Source organism: Panicum virgatum, chromosome 4N, assembly GCF_016808335.1.
Source record: "Panicum virgatum strain AP13 chromosome 4N, P.virgatum_v5, whole genome shotgun sequence".
NCBI classification, from domain to species: domain Eukaryota; kingdom Viridiplantae; phylum Streptophyta; class Magnoliopsida; order Poales; family Poaceae; genus Panicum; species Panicum virgatum.
The window spans coordinates 23,515,085-23,535,590 of NC_053148.1; the positions used below are offsets into that span (position 1 = coordinate 23,515,085).

At 52.0% G+C, this 20,506-nt stretch overlaps 1 protein-coding gene and 2 long non-coding RNA genes across 10 annotated transcripts in view; 1 reads left to right on the top strand and 2 right to left on the bottom strand.

The window, feature by feature from the left end:
- Positions 1-359: 359 nt before the first annotated feature.
- On the bottom strand, positions 360-1,052 carry LOC120669792. The gene is made up of 2 exons (XR_005672813.1): positions 892-1,052; positions 360-808 (listed from the first exon to the last, which is right to left on the bottom strand). It is a non-coding gene; the product is annotated as an uncharacterized LOC120669792 (long non-coding RNA).
- On the top strand, positions 1,046-4,202 carry LOC120669790. The gene is made up of 3 exons (XR_005672812.1): positions 1,046-1,184; positions 2,036-3,392; positions 3,484-4,202. It is a non-coding gene; the product is annotated as an uncharacterized LOC120669790 (long non-coding RNA).
- A 174-nt stretch (positions 4,203-4,376) lies between these two features.
- The window catches only part of LOC120669789 (lysine--tRNA ligase, chloroplastic/mitochondrial-like), a 31,239-nt gene continuing 15,109 nt past the window's right edge, over positions 4,377-20,506 (bottom strand). For 2 of the 8 annotated variants that reach the window (XM_039949630.1, XM_039949629.1), the window contains 4 exons: positions 14,691-14,785; positions 10,164-10,254; positions 4,917-5,087; positions 4,377-4,780 (listed from right to left, as the gene is read on the bottom strand). In XM_039949630.1, the coding sequence (XP_039805564.1) occupies positions 4,688-4,780; positions 4,917-5,087; positions 10,164-10,254; positions 14,691-14,785 (450 nt within the window). In that variant the 3' untranslated portion in view covers positions 4,377-4,687. Of the gene's footprint in view, positions 4,781-4,916; positions 5,088-10,009; positions 10,038-10,163; positions 10,255-10,778; positions 11,093-11,278; positions 11,476-14,690; positions 14,786-20,506 lie in introns of those variants that run through there. The other 6 variants (XR_005672807.1, XR_005672810.1, XR_005672809.1 and 3 more) reach the window with 6 other exon arrangements.

Here is a 20,506-nt window from a genome sequence, read left to right on the forward strand (position 1 = left end):
TCACTTGCTTGTGGGCCCTATCTTGTCGGCATCATATATCAGTGGCCAAGAGATGGGAACAACTGCCATGTCGCCAATTTCTTTTAAGCCGAACCGCCTCACCCCCTACGCCTATGTGCCCACTTACCCCAAATGTCCCATCAAAAACCACGGTTTTCTTCCCCCTCCCCCTCGCCATATCGCCTTCTTCTCCCATCGCCAGCCACATCCTTCTAGCCCAACTGCATTGCAAAGATATCATGCTGCCCCAACACCGCGATGCTGCATTGCAAAGATACCTTGCCGCCCCAACACCATGATGCTGCACAGGATCGCGCATTGCAAAGTGCCGCTACCTCAGGAACATGGCAAAGTGAGAAAACAAGAATGGGAATATAGGAAAATTAAATCAAGCATCTATACAGACATGGTGTGTGCATAAGGGTTAATAAAACATTAAAAACTGATTGGAGCATGTCTGACTTGCGACAAGCAATCTGCTCCTATAAATTTCTAGATCAAACATGAATTACATTGTACTGGCACTCCATGAATCTAGAATCATGGTTTTAAAGGCGTCGCCTAGGCGTCCGGGCACTGCAGCTTGCTGGGCGTCCGGGCGCTGCAGCTTGCTGGGAGTCCAGGCCGCCTAGCTATCCTCGCGTATGGCGTCCGCCTTCCTCTGTTAGGTGTCCGCCTTCCCCTGTTTGGCATCGGCAGGACGGGCGGACGCTCTACTCATGAGATACAAAATTTGTCGCCCACCCGCCCCCAAATCATTCCCGCGTGTGGAAGAGAGGGTTCCCGTGTGATACTTCCCGCCTGTCCGCTGCCACGCGCAAAGAATCAGAGAGGGATAGAGATTAGGCGGGATGTATGGACGAGAAATAGAGAGAAGCAGAGATGAAAAACCTGGATCGACGAAAGGCAGGTGGCTACTTCTCACCGGCGCATCCTTGGGCACCGGCAGCTCTGCATCTCGCCCTCGGCCCCTCCCTTCCAGCCGCCGGTAGCTCTGCACCTCCGCCTCCCTTCCAGCCGCCGGTGCATCCGCATCCCAGCTGCTCCTCGGCGTTTCCCCGCGCGATGCGTCTGATCCAGCTACCTCTGCGTGTCTCCTGGTGGGTCCACGTGTCTGCATCTCCCTCCGGCCATCGGCTTTACTCGTCGCCGCCCAAGACCAAGCTAAGCTGCTGAGTGATGAGGTACGCCTCTCTCTCTCTCTGTTTGTCTGGTTGCATATAAAACAGAGCAGCTGAGTCTATTCCCGCGTCTTCAGGACATCCCCCTACTCTTTTCTTGAAGCCTCTTGCTCATGGTCTTCAATCCCTTAGGAGTACCCTCGCGAATGAATGTGGGACAAATATTTGAAAGCTCGCTCGGATTAGCAGGGGATCTGCTAAAGAAACATTATAGAATAGCACCCTTTGATGAGAGATATGAGCAAGAGGCTTCAAGAAAAGTTGTGTTTTCGGAATTATATGAAGCTAGTAAACAAACAAAAAATCCATGGGTATTTGAACCCGAGTACCCGGGAAAAAGCAGAATATTTGATGGAAGAACAGGAGATCCCTTCGAACAGCCTGTTCTAATAGGGAAGTCCTATATCTTAAAATTAATTCATCAAGTTGATGAAAAAATTCATGGACGTTCTACTGGGCCCTACTCACTTGTTACCCAACAGCCTGTTAGAGGAAGAGCTAAGCAAGGGGGACAACGAGTAGGAGAAATGGAAGTTTGGGCTCCACTTGCTGCTTCTTTATGCATATAAAACAAAAGAAAGGCACGAGTCTACTACTGCACCATTGCGCTGCTTGCCTGCTTGTGACTTTGTCCATTAGCTGCTCTGCTTTGTACCTTTTGTCCATTAGGATATTAGCTGCTCAGTTTTTTATGCTAATTGCTCTTTTTATATGGTAATTGCTTAGTTTATATGCTGATTGCTCTGTTTAATGTGCCAAAGTGATTCATTTTATAAATCTGTCCTTTTCATATGTAAAACTGCTAGCTGCTCCTGTTGTTTTATATGGTAACTTCTCATTTTTCATACATGCAGAAGATAGCACAATGGCGAGTCCACCTTCCATTGCCAGCGAATATGATCCCAAGAATGATCCAGCAAGGAAACCACAAAAGTCAAAGGATCTGGGGTGGAAGTATGGCTACTGGCCAAACCTTCAGAACAAAGATGAGGTTAAATGCACATTATGTGGTACATCAGTTCGTGGAGGGATAAAAATGTTGAAGAAACATTTGGCAGGTGGTTGTGGAGATGCAGCGCTTTGTGAGAGTAAAGAGTTGACCACTGAAATTAGGAAGGAGATGAGTGCTTACTTGGAAGCAAACAAGAGAAAAAGGCCATTATTCTTAGAAGAAGATGATGATGGAGAATCAGAAGTGGTGGAGGTGACAACTGAACAGGCTTCTGAAAATCGATCCCAAGCCCTCAAGGTGCAGCCTAGTTCTGGAACAGCAGCCAAAAGGAGGCAAGCAACCTTACCATTCAAGGATGTTGGCAACAACAACAAGACTAAAGCAGCTAACACTATGTCTATTGCTGAGATGGTTAGAGAAACACCAGAAGAGATGGTAGATGAGAGACTTGCAGGGTCTTATCAGCCCACAATTCAGTCCAAGGTAAAAAAAGCAAGGAGGAAAAGGACTATGTGGATATGCAGTGGGCTTTGTTTTTCTATGAGTGTGGCGTACCTTTTAATGCAGCTGCTGCAGGACAATTTCAGGTTGCAGTTGAGGCCATGGCACGATATGGTTCAGGTTACATGCCTCCAACACCTCATCAACTTTGGGAGTCATTGCTTCAAAGGCTATGAAGTTAACAAGTAACATGAGGGAGGAATATGAGAGGGCATGGAAATACTATGGCTGCACACTCATGTCGGATGGATGGTCTGACAGGAGGGGACGCCACTTGATTAACTTCCTAGTGAACAGCCCGGAGGGGACCTACTTCTTGGAGTCCGTTAATGCATCAAGTGAAGTGCATAGTGCAAACATGCTTGCTGATTTGCTGGACAAAAAAAATTGAGATTGGGAAAGACAAGGTTGTTCAAGTCGTCACCGATAATGGGGCCAACTTCAAGGCAGCGGGGAAGCTTTTAATGGAGAGGATTCCTACAATATTTTGGAGTCCATGTGTTGCACACTGCTTGGATCTCATGTTGGAAGACATAGGGAACTTGAAGGAGTTCAAGAAACCTATTACGCGGGCAAGGCGTGTGACAACTTTTATCTATCAGCACCTACCTGATATATGATTTGCATTTGTTGTTCTAGTTGATTGGTGGCGTTCGTATGGAGGTCGTGCTATTGAGCTACAGAGGTTTACTAGCTGTGTGGTTAGTCTTTGTGCTTCATCATCTGGTTGTGAGAGGAATTGGTGCACCTTTGAATTTGTAAGTTTTTTCCTCATTTGTTTTCTGTTCTTACCAAATATTTCAGCAAGCAGTTATTCATTTTTGCTGCATTGTTTTTCTTATTTTGTAGATTCACACAAAGAAAAGGAACCGGTTGCTGCATAAGAGGTTGAATTCAATTGTCTTTGTTTCCTACAAAAGGAAGATGAAATCTAGATTCCAAAAATTACGTTTGAATAGGAATAAGAATGAAAAAGACAAGGCAGCCTTTGATCCTTTGGTTATTGAGTTGTTTGATTGGGACAATGAATGGGCTGACTCACTGCATACGGCCCCTCAAGGTGCCCGTGGGTGAGTGTGACCTTACTTGGAATCTTGTTGATGAAGCCGTTGGAGCATCTCAATCACTTCATGGTAGATGTTTTCCAAGAGCAACCCACAGGAACCGTGCTAGAAATTCTACAATAGAAGTGGTTCAGGAAGAGTTGGGTTCGGGAAATGAAGAGGAAGAATATCAAGATCCATATGATGATGCAGATGTGACAGATTGTGAGGAAGATCCCAATGGTGGTGGTGGTGGAGAAGCCACAGATGCATCCAATATTCTTGGAGAGTTTGATGATGGTTATTAACAAATGAAAGATTCAGATTTCCTTTTGCTAATTTATATATGTTGAGTGCTAGCAGCAGCACTAATCAAGTTATGCCATTAGGGCTACTAATGTTATGCTATTAGACTATTCTACTACACAACTACTATATGTAGTGCGCAAGTACTCTAGTAACACTACTTATGCTTATTATGGTCTAGATGCTAATGGCAATACTATGCTTGGATTTACTTCAGAATTTTGTGGTGTTTGTATGGCATCGCCTCCCCTGTCGCCTAGTTCGCCTAGGCGTCCGGGCGGGGGTCGCTCGTCTAGCTTCGCCTTACAGCCTTAAAAACCATGTCTAGAATCACACGACACTGCACTCAATCATTAGGTATCAGATATTAAGCAATACATTCAAGAGTCCATATATCAAACAATTTATTAAATGATAATTCAAATTATTATGAATAGGCTTGTCGGAGTTTGCTGCTGTTTTGTATCGCATTCATTCCATCCCATGAAATATGCGGAATCCATTATTGATACAAGTGTTGAAAAATCTCATAGTACATTAAGATTTATAGATTGATCAGTGGCCATATCTAGCTATCAGCTAAAAGGAAACAAATGTAAAATCTTCATGAATAAAACAAGAGCGAAACGAAGGCTGCCCATGATTGCTTTGACAACCACATTTCTCCCAATAGTGTATCTCTTCTTACGTCAAATGTGAAAGATCTATTGCTGAATCTTCAAGACAGGAAAGGCAATAACATCCCTTATGCTGGCAGAGTTCGTCAAAAGCATTACTAACCGGTCGATACCCAGGCCCTAAGGATGTAAAGTTTAAAAAAATGTTAGTTACAGAAGCAACATGTTATTGATAAATTAAATAAATTGTTCTAAGAACAATAGCAAATTAGCAATCACTATAACACACTATTTGCAAGAAATTGATAAGCCATACCATTCCTGATGCTGGTGGCATTCCATATTCTAATGAAGTTAAGAAGTCTTCATCTAAACAAACTTCATAGGAATAATCATCCTCATCTCCTTGATCCTCAGTAAATTTGACCTTAGCCCTTGCAGCACGTGTAGCATTGTGTTGTTTTATTTGATTTTCAAAACGTCTCCTCTGCAATCAAAGATAAAGTGTTCCTTTGAAACTAAAATGATTTATAGTGATCATAACTTCAGATAGAATTCAAGATATGGATCTAAAAAGCATATATGTAATTTCCAGCTATCTTAACGATCATTAGAAAACGTCCTATCATTCAGGGACTGAACTGTATCTTTTTTTCTCTCCCCATTTTCCAGGTAGGTGCTTTTGCAGGTAACTTTGGTACCTATTTTTCCATCACCGGCAGACTGTTGGAAGTTGATAAGAAACCTTGGTTTGGCATTGCATTCTAATTTACAATCTTTAAAGTATGGGCCCACACTTAAAATAACAAACCGTGTCGATTCCCACAAACTGTTTGTTGCAGATTAGGCATTATGAGTGTTCAGCTAGTTTTAGTTTAACCCAAGGTTTTGGAGTTCTTGCACATGGACCCAAGCTAGGTCAGAGGTCAGTGACAGAGATTTTGACGAAAAATTGTAGAGAGGTAGAGATTGGGGAAACACCACACACCCTATCTGGGGGGTGACCTATATATAGCACGATACTCAGCCTCTGCGCTAGAGCAGGAGACCGTGGTCTGGCGTTTGGAAGACCAAGACACCAGATTGTCGCCGAGGAAGATACAGTAGCCTGAAGTAGACCGCCGGGAATCAGGACAACCAGACCAATCTACATCAGACTAAGCTATGAGGCTATCAACTGGTCCAGCGCTGATGTGAAGACCAGTGGACAGTGTACCCTTCACGTAGCGCAAGATCCGCTTGATCATCGCAAGATGAGGCTCGCGGGGATCATGCATGAAGAGGCACACCTGCTGAACAGCGTAGGCAATGTCGGGACAAGTCAGCGTGATATAGTGAAGGGCGCTGGCGAGACTCCGGTACTGTGAAGCATCGTCAACAAGATTGCCATCTGTGGCAGACAGGTTGGCTCGAGTGTCAACAAGTGTCGTTGTAGAGTGACACACGGCCATGCCAGCACTTGATGAAGTTCCCCCCAAATCTGTCATGGCGAACTCCGAGTGCAGGCGCTCGGTGATGCGGTGAAGAAGATCGGCCGAAGATGTCGTGAGGACGATGTCATCAACGTAGAGCAGCATGTAGGCAACATTACCGCCCTCTTTGTAGACAAAGAGAGAGGTGTCTGTGACCGAAGCGACGAAGCCCAACTGCGGATGTAGCTAGTGAAGCGCTGGTACCACGCCCGAGGGGTCTGCTTGAGTCCATACAAGGACTTCTGCAGCAAGCAGACATGGTCCGGCGTAGTTGGGTCGACGAAACCAGGCGGCTGCTGGCAGTAGACCGTCTCTTCCAGATGGCCATGAAGAAAAGCATTTTTCACGTCGAGCTGATGGACGGTGAGGCTGAGGACGACCCATATCGTCGCCGGTTTGACAACCGGACTGAAAGTCTCGTCGAAGTCGATGCTGTGCTGCTGCGAGAACCCGCAAACAACCCATCGGGCCTTGTGACGAGCAAGGGAGCAGTTGGAGTGGTACTTGTGCTTGAAGATCCACTTGCCGGAGACGACATTAGCGCGAGGCGGTCGAGGAACAAGCCGCCAGGTGCCGTTGTCGATGAGCGCCTTGTACTCTTCAACCATCGCAGCGCGCCAATTTGGGTCGTCTAGGGCGCTGCGATAGTTAGCTGGGGGGGAGGCGTGAGTCGCTGAGATCGCCAAGAAACCAAGGTGGTCCGTTCGTGATGGAAGTGAGCCCGTCTGGGCCCGAGTCATCGGGCGGGATGAAGCTGGCGCGCGCAGCACCGTGACCCTTGGCGGCCCAGTGGAGGGCAGGGCATGGGGTATTGGAGATGGAGCTAGAGACGCCATGAGCCGGGGCAGAGTCGGTGGCACCGGGCCATGGATGTGCCCTGGAGAACGCCGGACGTAGACGCAGAGGGGGTGGTGAACACCGCCTGCAGCAGCCGGCTGGTGGCCGGCCGTGGAGCGCTGAGCGCCGGCTAGTGCTGACAACGAACCGCAGGCGCCGGCGGAGATGCGCCGGAAGCCTGCACAGGTCTGTGGAGAGCCGGTGCAGGGCCGACATGCGCCATCGGGGCGTGACGGACCGGACCATGCCAAATAATGGCAGGGTCTAGGTCGGCCAAGTCCGACTGGTCGGTGGAGGCAGACCGCGTTCGCTCAATGCTAGAGGACGGAGCTGGCGTGGGAGGACGACCCTGCATAAGGAAGTTAAGTGATTCCGGAGGCGGCTTTGCAGCCGCAAACGGAAAATTAGCTTCATCAAACATGACATGCCGAGAGATGATCACCCTACTAGTGGAGAGATCGAGACAACGGTAGCCCTTCTGGGAAGAGGGGTAACCGATGACACGCAGGCTGACGAGCGAGGAGCCAATTTGTGTGATGTCGTGGCACTAAGGTTGGGATAGCACAGACAGCCGAAGACTCGAAGCATGGAGTAATATGGCATCTTGCGATAGAGCCGATGATAGAGAATGTCATTGTTGATGGATGTGGAGGGGCGCCGGTTGAGCAGAACGACGGCGGTTGCTAAAGCTTTCGCCCAATGGGTAGGAGGCATGGATTAGGAGGGTGCGAATTGTATTGTTCAAGGTGCGCAACATGCGTTCGGCCTTGCCATTCTGAGCGGAGGTGTAAGGGCACGAGGTGCGGAGTAGGACGCCACGTGCAGCGAGGAACATAGCAGTGGCGTTGTTGCCGTTATTTGCATGAAAGCATCGAATAGGCAGGCTAAACTGAGTGTGAGCGTAAGCAACAAAATTGACAATATGAGTATGAACCTCTGATTTCTGCCTGAGAGCGAACGTCCAACAATAGTGGCTGAAATCATCGATTATCACAAGGTAATATTTAAAGCCAGAAACACTAAGCACCGGAGATGTCCAAACATCACAATCAATGAGTTCAAAAGGAGCTGAAGTGCTAGACGATGAACTGGTAAACGGCAATCGAAAGTGTTTGCCAAGCTGGCAAGCATGACAAAGACCACGAGTAGTATGAAATAGTTGAAATCTTATTAAGCGAAGCTATGGCGGCGGGCGCAGGATGACCAAGGCGTGAGTGCCACAGGGAGGCGGAAGCAATGGCGAGATGGCAGGCGGCTGGGGGCGGAGCGGAGGGGATGGTGTAGAGGTCCCCATCGCTAATGCAGCGAAGAATCACGGTCCTGGTCTTCGGATCCTTGACAGATAAGCCAAAGGCGTCAAACTCAATAGAACAGTTATTGTCGCGGGTGAGTTGTCGAACAGATAGCAAGTTATGAACAAGATGGGGAGCGACAAGAACGTTATTGAGTTGAAAAATATGATCAGCTATAGATAGGGTAGAAGTGCCACGACTACAAATTGATATGGAAGAACCATTGCCGACAGAAATGTATGACGGTGAATGGGGAAGGCGGGAGAGAAGGATACCATCATTGGAGGACATGTGCGATGTTGCTCCGGTATCGAGCACCCATTGGTTGGCTCCCTGAAGAACCATCTGGTTCAGGGCGGCGATGAGACTTGCCTGGTCCCAGCCACCTGGCGTAGGGTAGCTAGCAGGCGCAGGCGTAGGGGACGAGACCTGCGGCGGCACGAAGGCAGTGTGTGCCTGGGGAAGAGGCGCCATGGGAGGCCGCCACTACTACTACTGTGGGCCCCAGGCCCACGGGTTGAAGCAAACCCATGGGCCAGCGGGCTAGACTTCGAGGTGTGCTCCTCCCTTGGAACCCTGGCTTGGCTGCTGCTACAGCTGTTTGCGACCACCATCGCTTGCCGCCACCGCCCTTGCCCTTGCCACTGCCGCGGGGCTGAGAAGCGGGCGAGGACGACGAGCGGCAGGGTGCAGAGGTGCAAGCCGCATTTGTGGAGGCAGTGAGGGCGGTGTTGGAGGCGAACTTGTTGACGTTGGCGAGGCGGAGTTCCTTCAAGCGGACCATGTTCACCGCCTCTGTGAATGTCGGCAGTGGCCTCATGTGATGATGTCGGTGGTGTTGGCGAGGCACGGGTTGATGCCGTTCAGCAGGTTGAGCACCAGCTGGCGATCCAGGATGGGGTGGCCGACGTCGCGAAGGGCGTCGGCAGTTTGCTTCAACTGCGAGGCGTAAGCCTCGATGGGGAGGTCACCCTAGGCCAAGGAGGCGAAATCCTAGTTTAGGATGACGGCGCGCGGCTCCTGGTTCGCCTGGAACAGATCACGAATGGCCATGTAGAGGGCGCGGGCGGTCTAATTTGGCGCCATGGCAAGGTCAAGAACACCATCAGAGACGGAGTCATACATCCAGCTGCGCACACAAGCGTCCGGCTGATTCCATGTGGGATCAGTCGGACGGAACGCGATGGTGCCATCGATGTGACCTAGAAGGCCAAACTTGCCGCACATGGCGGTGAACAAGGCGTTCCACTTGTTGTAGTTCGGCAGCCGGAGGTCGAGCTCAATAGGGACGTGGGTCTTGACGTTGACGGAGGCGTACGGGTTGATAAAGACCGGGAAGACGGAGTCAGAGGTGCCGGGCGTCGTGCCGGAGCCAGAGCTAGGGCTGGAGGACGACAAGGTGGAGTCTGTCGACATGGCGCGGGATCAAACGATCGACGCCGAGAGAGAGGGCAGCTACGCAGCCTGGGAGCGGCGCGGCCTAAGGGCAGCACGGCTAGAGGAGTGGCTCGACCTGGGGCGGCGCGGCCGGATGGGGCGGTGGATGTGCGGGCTGCGCAGTGGCGCACGAGAATTAGGGCAGCGGAAGGGTTGAGAGACGGGAAACTAGGGCCCGGACTCTTAATATCATGTAGAGAGGTAGAGATTGGGGAAACACCACACACCCTATCTGGGGGTGACTTTTCATATATATAGCCAAGACGGCTTGATGTACAAGTAAAAGTCTACAAGACTTGGAGTACAAGACAAATCGGCTATAGATATCTCTAATAAAAATAATTTTCATACTTCATACTACTAGAACATACCGTACCATGTAGTTTTACAGCTTGTCAACTGCAAAAATTTACAAATATTTGCATACAATCACGGAACTTCTTTTCAATGTCCTTACCAAACTTCACAAAGAATGCTTCAAATGATGGCACTTAGGTATGCAGTTTGAAAGTGGCACATTCTTACCTGATCAATTGGGTCTGTGAGCTCAGAAAATGCGTTGCCAATTTCACGACCACATATAAAAAGTTCAAATCGTTCAGTGAGGCCAGCATAACTACAGCAAGAGAAACAAACTATTTTAGTGAACACAACTTCATGGTACATACTCAAACTCACTAAATAAACAACACAACTAATTTGTACCGAAATGTCGCTAGTATCGAGTAAAGAACATTATATAGTCTGGAACTGTGCACGTGTTAAAAAAAAGTTTTTATGTTAAACGAGCATATAACATATTAATGCAGTGGCCTTTAGCACAGATTGCAGCTGCAATCAACTGTTTCTAGAATGATGAGCACAAACATGTGCCAATGTGATATGGGAGTTGGATTTGGAAGACACTTCAAGACAGGTAGGCTGATTTGGCACAAGAGATAAACAAAATCGCCCTCATGATGCAGGCTCTGAGCTAGGTAGGTTTATACTTGCTTACTTTTCCTGATCAACCTCACGCTTAATTTATAGGGTCTGTAACAATTACAATCCCATGAGCTTAAAACTCATCTCCATGTCTATCTGTAATAAATCAACCCGAACAACGCAAACAATATCTGAAGAAACCAACTCTATCATTACCTCAAAGTCTCCTTCCTGCGCATATATTGCCTGCCTAGAAATGCTGCATCCACAACACTTAACCAAGCAAAGGTTTCCCTTCTGAAACAGCTCATCCTCAAGCTGAAATTTAGGATAATGCTCAGTGAACTCCAGCAAAGGTTTCCAGGTAGCATCTTCTGCACTGTGGCCGACCCAATGGACTGAGACTTCCCACACCCCACGACAAAGATGAGCATGAATGACTCTTGCAGACTCAGGCACAACTGCTCTATCATGTGGGGCCCCAAGTATGAGTGATGTGGAAAGCAGCAGCAGCAGTAGAGTCCATTCAGCTAGTATGGCACCATCATACGCCAATTGGTTAGTTGCAGATAAAGGAGGGTAGTTTAGATATTTGGTTTAGTTGTTCAGCTTGTAGAGATAAACTTGTATGAGGGGAAGAGTATGGCCTATAAATATAAAGACCTTGTAACCATGAACAACAAGCAATAGATTGATTCGATTCTCCCAATTCCTACCAATTGGTTGCATCTCACCATCGCTGGCGTCCAAGCTGCGCCCCCAAGGTCCAGGGCATGTCCATCTACCAAACACGATTACGCCTTACGTTGTCCTCCTCTAATCACCCACCTCCATCAAATCTTCCAAGCTTGATCACCAGCAGCTGAACTGGTGCAACTGGAGGGGTGCCCACAAAACCTATAGGAGCTTCAACCTGAAACAGACCGTAGAACCTTCGTGTCAACTTGCCCACAGATGGTATAGACGCAGCCAGATCCAATCTCAAATGTCAAACTAAACGTCCCAACGAAAGCCATCATATTGGACCTCCTGAGCATGAAGAAGGAATCCCATATCTCAGCAAAAAACGTGCCACAATACACCAGGTGTTTGTCCACCCCCAGCACCTTAGACAAATCTGGCTGGTATGACATCAGAGGAGGCTCACACCCGTAAACAACCTGAAAGGGTGTCGCTTACAATGAAGTTTGATAGAAATCGCATTGTAGCAGTACTCTGCCCAGAAGAGCTATTGGGTCGATTCCTGGCAAGACAGCGCAAATAGACACCCAAAATCCTGTTGGCAACCTCAGATTGACCGTGGATCTGAGGATAAAATGCCGTATTGAGACGAAGCATGGTGCTCTGGAGAGAGAAGAGCTCCTTCCAAAAAGGCGTGGGTGCCTGATGAAGATTGGATCACGGTCACTGACATTTGGGCAAGGTACATAATGAAGACGGACAATGTTGTCGAAGAACACCAGAGCAATCAAGATGGCAGTGAAATGTGCATACTGGAGAAGTGATCAACACCACTGACTTGCCTCCGACTTTGGGAAAACCCTTGACAAATCCATTGTGGTGTCCACCCAAACCGAACTTGGCACGCCTCAAGGTTGAAGGAGTCCCGCAGGATGAAGATGCTCAGTCTTATTCCGCTGGCAAACAGCACAACCCTGAACAAAATCAGGGACCAGGCAATTGGCATGAAGTTTGTAGAATAAGGCACATAGACACTGCAATGTCTTTTGGACGCCTCCATGTGTGCCATGTGCTGTGCAAGGATCTGAGAACCCTGAGGGTGTTGGCCTCGACAACCGTCACAAACTTGTCAAGTTTCTCACTGAGAACCTTGAGGTCATCCTTCGCATGGCGTCGCACATTGTCGGATGGAGCACAAAGCGGTGAAGAAAAGGGTGGGTGAGCTCTGGTGGCTGGGATTTTTTTAAGCAAAGCACAGGAGCTTCGTTAAGGTAGAACAACATGATTACAATCCTTGTTTGCTGTGTCCCTTATAGTCTGGGAACGCATCAAATCTGGTGGCTGGGATTGATGATGTCTGATAGCACACGATCAAAAGGATCTCCGATACCTAGTGTTATCCTAAATACTAAACACTAAACAGTCGGTCACCTACCGTTGAGCTCTTTATTCAGGCTAAACAGCCATTTAAAAGGCTAAACGGTCATTAAGGGCCTGATTAGGAGCACTCCACTCCCAAAAATGCAGCTCCACTCCACAAATTTGGTGGAGCCTTGCAGCTCCACTCCACCAACACTAATTTTAGTACAACTTGTTTGGGAGAGCTCTGCTCCAAAAAAGAGAACTCTGGAAGCAGGACCCCACACGTCAGTGTCTTGCTGTGCTTCCGATCCCCACACGGCATCGGCATCACGAGCGGCGGAGGGCAGATCGGCCGGAGCTCGATTGCAGCGGCGTGGGAGGCCGAGGAGCTCTCGGCGGTGGCGGGGAGGCTCGGAGGCAGAGGCTGCGAGCCTCGAGGGCGGCGGCGGCAGCGGCCTCGAGCCCCTGGGGCGGCAGCAGAGACCAGGAGCCTCGGCGGCGGCGGAGGCCGCGAGCCCCGACGGTGGAGGATGTGAGCTCCGGCGGCAGTGGCCGCGAGCCCCGGAGCCGAAGGTCGCGGAGCGGCGGAGGGCCGGCAGGCGGCGACAGCGCGCTACGAAGAGGAGGAATCGTGCGGAGAGGGGAAGCGCCGCGCGTGGAGGGGAGGGCCGGCCGGCGACGGCCGTGCACGGAGGTGAGGAATCGCGCGTGGAGGGGAGGGCCGGCCGGAGGTCGCGGCGCGGCACGGCGGAGGGCCGGCCGGCGACGGCCGCGTGGAGGTGAGGAATCGCGCGCTCGGAGGCGGGAGCCCGACGAGCAGGTGATGGAGGTTTGCGACGACGGAGGAGCAGGAGCTCGGCGGCGGCAGTACCTGCTCGGCGCAGGGGAGGTCAAGACCATGGTCGGGACAGGCGGCAGACGGGCGGCTGGTAGAGGAGGTGCGGCCCGCAGCGTAGCAGCGACTGGCGGTGGAGGTGTGGCCCGCGGCAAAGGTGCATCTGGCGGCGGAGGGGCGTCCCGCATGAGGAAAAAAAAGCGACGACTTTTCTTTTTTCTTCGCGAAGGGGTACGGAGATGTGTAATCAGTGGCACGGTGGGTAAATTTACCCAACTCCAGTTTTTGGTGGAGCACCTCTTGAAAAAGTTGGAGTGGAGCTAGTTTTTGGTGGAGCACCAACTCCATGAAAAAGTTGGAGTGGAGTTAGTTTTTGGTCGAGTGGAGTGGAGCAGTTAGACCTGTTTGGATATTCTTTTATGGAGTGGAGCTAAAAAACATGGAGTGGAATGCTCCCAAACACGCCCTAAATGGCTTGAACAGGTGAGTAAATGGACACGATTCGCTACCGTGTAGCATTTACATGGCTTGTAAACGGGCTAAACAGCCGTGTAGGCGAGCAGTGCCAATACCAGATGATATGGGACTCGGATTTGGAAGACAGGTAGGCTAATTCGGCACAAGAGATAAACAAACTTGCCCTCACGACGGAGGCACTGACATAATTAGGTTTATTTTCTTGCTTACTTTTCCTGTTCAAATTCCCCTTCGTTATATGCGGTCGGCACAATTACAATCCCATAAGCTTACAGCTCATCTCCATGTCTATCTCTATCAAACCAAACCTAACAAGCAGAACAACTCCCCTAAGCAATATCCAAACAAACCAACTAAATCTGTCTATCTAAAGCTGACTCCTTCCTGTACATATATTATCTCCCCACAAATGTGTCTACAACAAAATGAGTCCAATTGGGCAAAGTGCATGGTTCACATAACTATTGTGTATTTGTGTACAGAATTTTCCATTCATTAGATATTTTTTTCACTGAGTTGCATATCTTTCAAAAGCCCCTACAAAGGGCTTAACCAGAAAAACACCCTTCCATACTGAAATAGTGAAATTTAAGTTCTGTTTTGACTTTTAATTCCCCAAAATGAAACTGTCAGTTAATTTCTTTTATGTTATGTTACCAATTACCACAAACATTGGCATAAGGAATCAAACAGTAAGATTAGTGAGAATTGTGTCACTAAAACTTATAAAAACATGTGGGTACCATGTAAACTGAAACAGGGGCAGTATTTACCTCCGATGTGGTTTTGCCAATGGAGATATCTCAACTGGGTAGTCAAGGACAAATGTTGGTTGTACAAGAGTAGATTCAACAAAAGTCTCAAAAACCTGGCATGAGAAGTAGAATTGTTAAATGAGCCTCTTGACAGCAATGATATATAAAGTACTAAGACACATTGAAATGTTGCAGTTTCGAGGATTGGGTGTCATGTTTGATTACAGTATGCTACTTAGTACTTAAAAAATGACCAAGCACGCCTGCAATATTACAGTCTGAACTTCAAGGCACATAGCTAGATACAATTAACAGGGAAGGTAAACCAAGAAAGCACAATTCTCACTGTAACTTTAGGTGTGCATATCCATTAAACTACACAATATGTAAACTTCATTGGTAAATTCTTAGTGAGCAAATTATTAGATATATTCTAGACAAGGTTTCAACATGCGATCCATATCCATGATTAAATTTGCAACAACATATTGACATTTATAAGAAAGTAAGGAGATAATCCTTAAACACAGAAAGCAGCAACACACAATAACTAATAGAATGTTTACTCAACACACTACTGCCTCTGGTTCCCATAACCAGGAAGCATGTCAGATGGAACCACCTGCAAAATATGAGATTGAGAGCTATATTGGCTGCTGGATTCCATTAGAGGTCTTTGGAGTTTGGTATTAAAAGGTCTTGTGTGTTCTCTCCCATCGTATTACTTGTTCCTTTTCTTTGTCTTGACCTATTTTTACCAGCTTTGCATATAGTAGGACCCTTCCTAATGATTTCAATAAAAATTAGAATCTAAATCTCACCTATATAAAAACTGGGCATTTAGGTTGTTAGAAGCTCAATTTTCACTCTCATTGAGCTGAGAGGATGACACTCAGTGTTGGGGTAATTTTCTGGGTGTTTTTCATTCACTCAAACACAATGCCATGCCTTCCAACGGGAGGGGTGGCCACATATATATACAGCAAGCTGCTGGGCAGCCAATAATGCTAGTCTAAAGCTAGTCTAACTACTGTCCTAGAGAGGACACTAACTGCTGTCCTAGAGAGGACAGTCCAAAATGCTAAAGAGTGCTGCTATGGTCCATGCAAGGACCATGTGCTGCAGCCCCACAAAGACCAAGAGGACACAAGAGTTATACATCACTCTCCCCCTAAGTCTTGTGCGTCGCCTTGTGGGAAAGTTGGACCATTCCGGTCCTGGAGCATAGAGCTCAAGGAACTTGATCCTCCCAAGGGGCTTGGTGAGCAGATCCGCAAGCTGATCCTTGGTGTTGATGTAGCTCGCCTTGATGCTTCCTTCCTCCAAGCAGCCTCGGATGAAGTGATACCTCACCCGGATGTGCTTGCTCCGTTCGTGGAAAACGGGATTCTTCGCCAGGGCCAGAGCGGACTTGCTGTCCACTCTAAGCTACACCGCTTCAGTGTCTCTGCCGAGGAGATCACCAAGCAGTCGAGCGAGCCAGAGCGCCTGAGTCGAAGCAGTGGAGGCCGCTATGTACTCGGCCTCGCAGCTGGACAAGGCCACCACCTGCTGCTTGACCGACTGCCAGCTAACAAGGCACTCGCCGAGGAAGAAGAGGATCCCGCTCGTGCTCTTGCTGGTGTCGATGTCGCCGGCGTGGTCGCTGTCGCTGTACCCGACGAAGTGTGCCGCTCCAAGGCACCTCGGGTAGTGAAGACCATGGTCGAGAGTCCCCGCAACATAGCGGATGATCCTCTTCACGGCATGCTAGTGCTTCGTTGTCGGTCGCTGCATGAACCGACTAACGTAGCCGACGGAGAACACCAAGTCCGGCCGTGTGTGGGCGAGGTAGCGGAGGCTCCCCACAAGGCGCTGGTACTGCGTAGCGTCCACCTCCTCCGCCGTGCTGTCACGGCTCAGCTTCAGCCTCTCCTCCATCGGAGTGAGAGCTGGGTTGCAGTCGGTGAGCCCAGCAAGCTCGACGACACGCATGGCGTAGGTGGTCTGTCGAAGTGTGATCCCGGAGTCGTCCTGGTGCACCTCGATCCCCAGGTAGAAGGAGAGAGGCCCCAGGTCGCTCATCTGGAAGGTGGCCTTCATCTCCTCCTTGAACGCCACCACCTCCGCATCCTTGGTGCCAGTGATCACCAAGTCGTCGACGTAGACACCCACCAGCAGGGCATTGCCGCCATTGCCCCGCCGGTAGGTGGCCGCCTCGTGCGGGCTTTGCTCGAAGCCCATCCCCTTGAGCGTGGAGTCCAGCTTGGCGTTCCACGTCCTCGGGGCCTGCCGCAAGCCATAGAGGGCCTTGCGCAGAAGTAGCACCTTACCCTCCTTGCCGGGGATCGCAAACCCCGGCGGCTGGTGCACGTAGACCTCCACCTTCAAGTCACCGTTGAGAAACGCTGACTTGACGTCCATGTGATGGATGTGCCAGCCCTCCAGGGCAGCCAGCGCAAGGAGAAGTCAGCACGGACTCCATCCGTGCCATGGGAGCAAAGGCATCGTCGAAGTCGACCCCCTCCAGCTGCACGAAACCTCGTGCCACCAGGCGAGCCTTGTGCTTGACGATGGCGCCGACTTCATCTCTCTTCAGCTTGAACACCCACTTAAGGGTGATCGCACGATGACCGCGAGGGAGATCGGCAAGCTCCCAAGTGCGGTTCTTCACAACCGCATCCATCTCCGACTGCATCGCGGCATGCCATGCCACGTGTCCCCTGGCCTCTGCGAAAGACCAAGGCTCGCCGTCGTCGCACGCGAGGTGCAACTGCGCCTCCAGGTCGTGAGGCACCAGACCCGGCGTCGGTTGATCGCCGAGAAGGTCCTCCATCAAGCGGTACCGTAGCAGCTCGCCGTCGTGGTACGCGTCGATGCGCTCCTCGCCGTGAGAGAGCGGAGTAGCGAACTCCACCGGGCTGTGCTCAGCATGAGCAGGTGCTGTGCTAGAGTAGACGTGCTCGGAGGAGTGGCAGTCGGTGCTGGAGTGCATGGCGTCGCCGGCTGTGGTGGTGCAGCCGAGGAACTCGGCGCAGCCGGAGTTGTGGCTGAAGAGCGTGGTGCCGTCGGTGTAGCGGGCGCCGGAGCCGGTGGAGGCTCGGGGACCAAGGTAGGCACGCTCGGCGAAGAAGAGCTGCCTACTCCCCCAGCTCCCTCGAAGTGGACGTACTTGACGGTGAAGTCGTCGTACGTTAGAGCCGAGCCGTCGTCCACCGCCTTGTCCCACGCCCATCCTCGCCCTTCGTCGAACACAACGTCGCGCGCCGTGCGCAAACGCTGTCTCCGGGTCGAGAATGCGGTAGGCCTTCGAGCCCTCCGCATAGCCGATAAACACTCCCGGAGGGCTCCTGTCGTCGAGCTTGCCGATGTGGCCAAGCTCCTTGGCAAACGCGAGGCAGCCGAAGACCCGCAGGTGGGAGACCGCCGGCTTACGCCCATGCCAAGCCTCATACGCGTCATGCCGTCTAGTGCCTTGGTGGGCGAGCGGTTGAGGATGTAGACTGCCGTCACCACCGCCTCTCCCCAGAAGACAGCCGGCATCCCCCTCTGCTTGAGGAGGGCCCGGGCCATCCCCACAACTGTCTGGTTGCGCCGCTCGACGAAGCCGTTCTGCTGCGGGCTGTACGGCGCGGAGTAGTGGCGCTGGATGCCCTCATCCGCGCAGTACGCCGCGAACTCGGCCGCCGTGAACTCGCCGCCATTGTCGGTGCGCAGCACGCGCAACTTGCGGCCGCTCTCCGCCTCTGCAGCAGCCTAAGCACGCATGATGGCGTCCGCAGCCTCTCCCTTGCTGCCGAGGATCATCACCCACATGTAGCGGGAGAGATCGTCGACGAGCAGCAGGAAGTAGCGTCGTCCTCCTGGTGTGGCCGGTGTCACCGGGCCACACAAGTCCCCGTGCACGAGCTCGAGCCGCTCCCTGGCTCGGAAGCTCGCCTGCTGGGGGAAGGGGTGCCGCCTCTGCTTCATCAGCACGCAGACGTCACAGAGCTGCTCCACATGGTCGAGGCACGAGAGGCGGAGTAGGGTGGTGGCGGACGGTGCCACCGGGTGCAGCTCCATGGCCCCGTGGAGCAGGAACAGAGCCGCCTCGTCATCCGGCTGGGCCTCCGCGACGTGGGCTTGGCCCCCATGCCTCCGCTGCGGGCAGTCCTCGGCCCAGTGGCCGGGCCTGCCACAGTTGTGGCAGGCGTCGTCTCGTGCCGCCTTGGGCCTGTAGGCGGCGCCGCCCTGAGCGCCTCCACGGGCGCCGCCCTCGGCGCGCCCTCGTGTGCTTCGGCCTGGGCACCTCCGCGCCCCCTGCGCGGCTTGCCGCACTTGCGGTCACCAGCCGAGGAAGAGGGCTCCCCCCTCTTCCCGTCACCACGCCGGGCCTCCCACTGCTCCTGAGTGAGGTGGAGCTTCCCGCCGATAGAGATACCTCCCGAGGGAGGCTGTGGCTCGTCGCTGTCGACGACCTTGAGGCGACCAATCGCCTCCTCGATCGTCATGGTGGAGAGGTCCAGCAGAGACTCGATCGACCGAGCGGTCTGCCTGTACCTCTCGGGGACGCACCGGAAGAGCTTCTCGACAGCTTTCTCGTCGTAGGTGTCGTCGCCGAACGTCACCATCTTCTGCAACAGTGTTAAGTCGGAGAGCAAAGTCATCGACGTCTTCACCTGGCTGGAAGGCCAAGTTCTCCCACTCCTTGCGAAGTGCCTGCAGTGTGGACTTGCGGGCGCGGTCGCTGCCGATGCGAGCCGCAGCGATGGCATCCCAGGCCTCCTTGGCAGTCACCTCTGAAAGCGAGAACTGCATCTCGGGAGGGACTGCGGCGATGAGCGCATTCAGCACCCGACGGTCCTCGTCGTAGTCGACGTTATCGTACTGGACGGCATCCCACATGTGCCGCACCTGGAGCCGCACCCTCATCACCGCAGCCCACTCGACGTAGTTGGACTTGGTGAGGGTTGGCCACCCGCCACAGGGACCAACGTCCCGGACCACCGCCTGGAGGCCGTGGTAGCCGGGGGCGCCGCCGCACACGCCCCAGCCAGGAGCGCCGCCACCGCCCTGCGCACCGCCGCCAGGGGCGCCGCTGCCTCTAGGCACGCCACCTCCGCCCTGCGCGCCGCCGCTAGGCACGCCGCCGCCGCCGGGCGCGCCGGCCTCCAGGGCGCCGCCTTCGGGGTGGGCTGCTGCCCACTGCACGGCCCGCTCCCGCGCCCTCTCCCTCTCCAGCTCCTCAAGGTCCCTGTCGGCGGTGGTGTCGCCGGCGATGGAGCCACTGAGGCTGCCGCGCAAGGTCTCAACCTTGACCTCCGTCGCACGCGCTGCATCCTCCGCCTCCTCTGTCTCCACCTCCGCCCTGGCCGCCGCCAACTCCGCTGCTGCGTCGCCGCTGCTTCAGCGGCTTGCGCCGTCGCTCGCTTGCGCTCCTCTGCCACGGCGAGCTCAGCGTCTCGCTGACGCCGTGCGCTCTAGACAACCGAGCGCCGAGACGGTGCGTCGGACATGGCGCGCCTCCAAGGGGCTACTGTGTGGAGAGGACGTAGCTGCTCGTCTGCTCGGGTGAGGAAGAAGGAATGGGGGCTGCAGCAGGTGCTGCAGCGCTAGCTGCTGCTGGTGCTGCAGCAGCTGCTACTGCTGCTTGGGAGGGAGAAGAACAAGAGATATCCAGTCTACAGTCTACAGGAAAGTACGGCCCTGATACCAGATGTTAGAAGCTCAATTTTCACTCTCATTGAGCTGAGAGGATGATACTCAGTGTTGGGGCAATTTTCTGGGGTTTTTCATTCACTCAAACACAATGCCATGCCTTCCAACGGGAGGGGTGGCCATATATATATACAGCAAGCTGCTGGGCAGCCAAT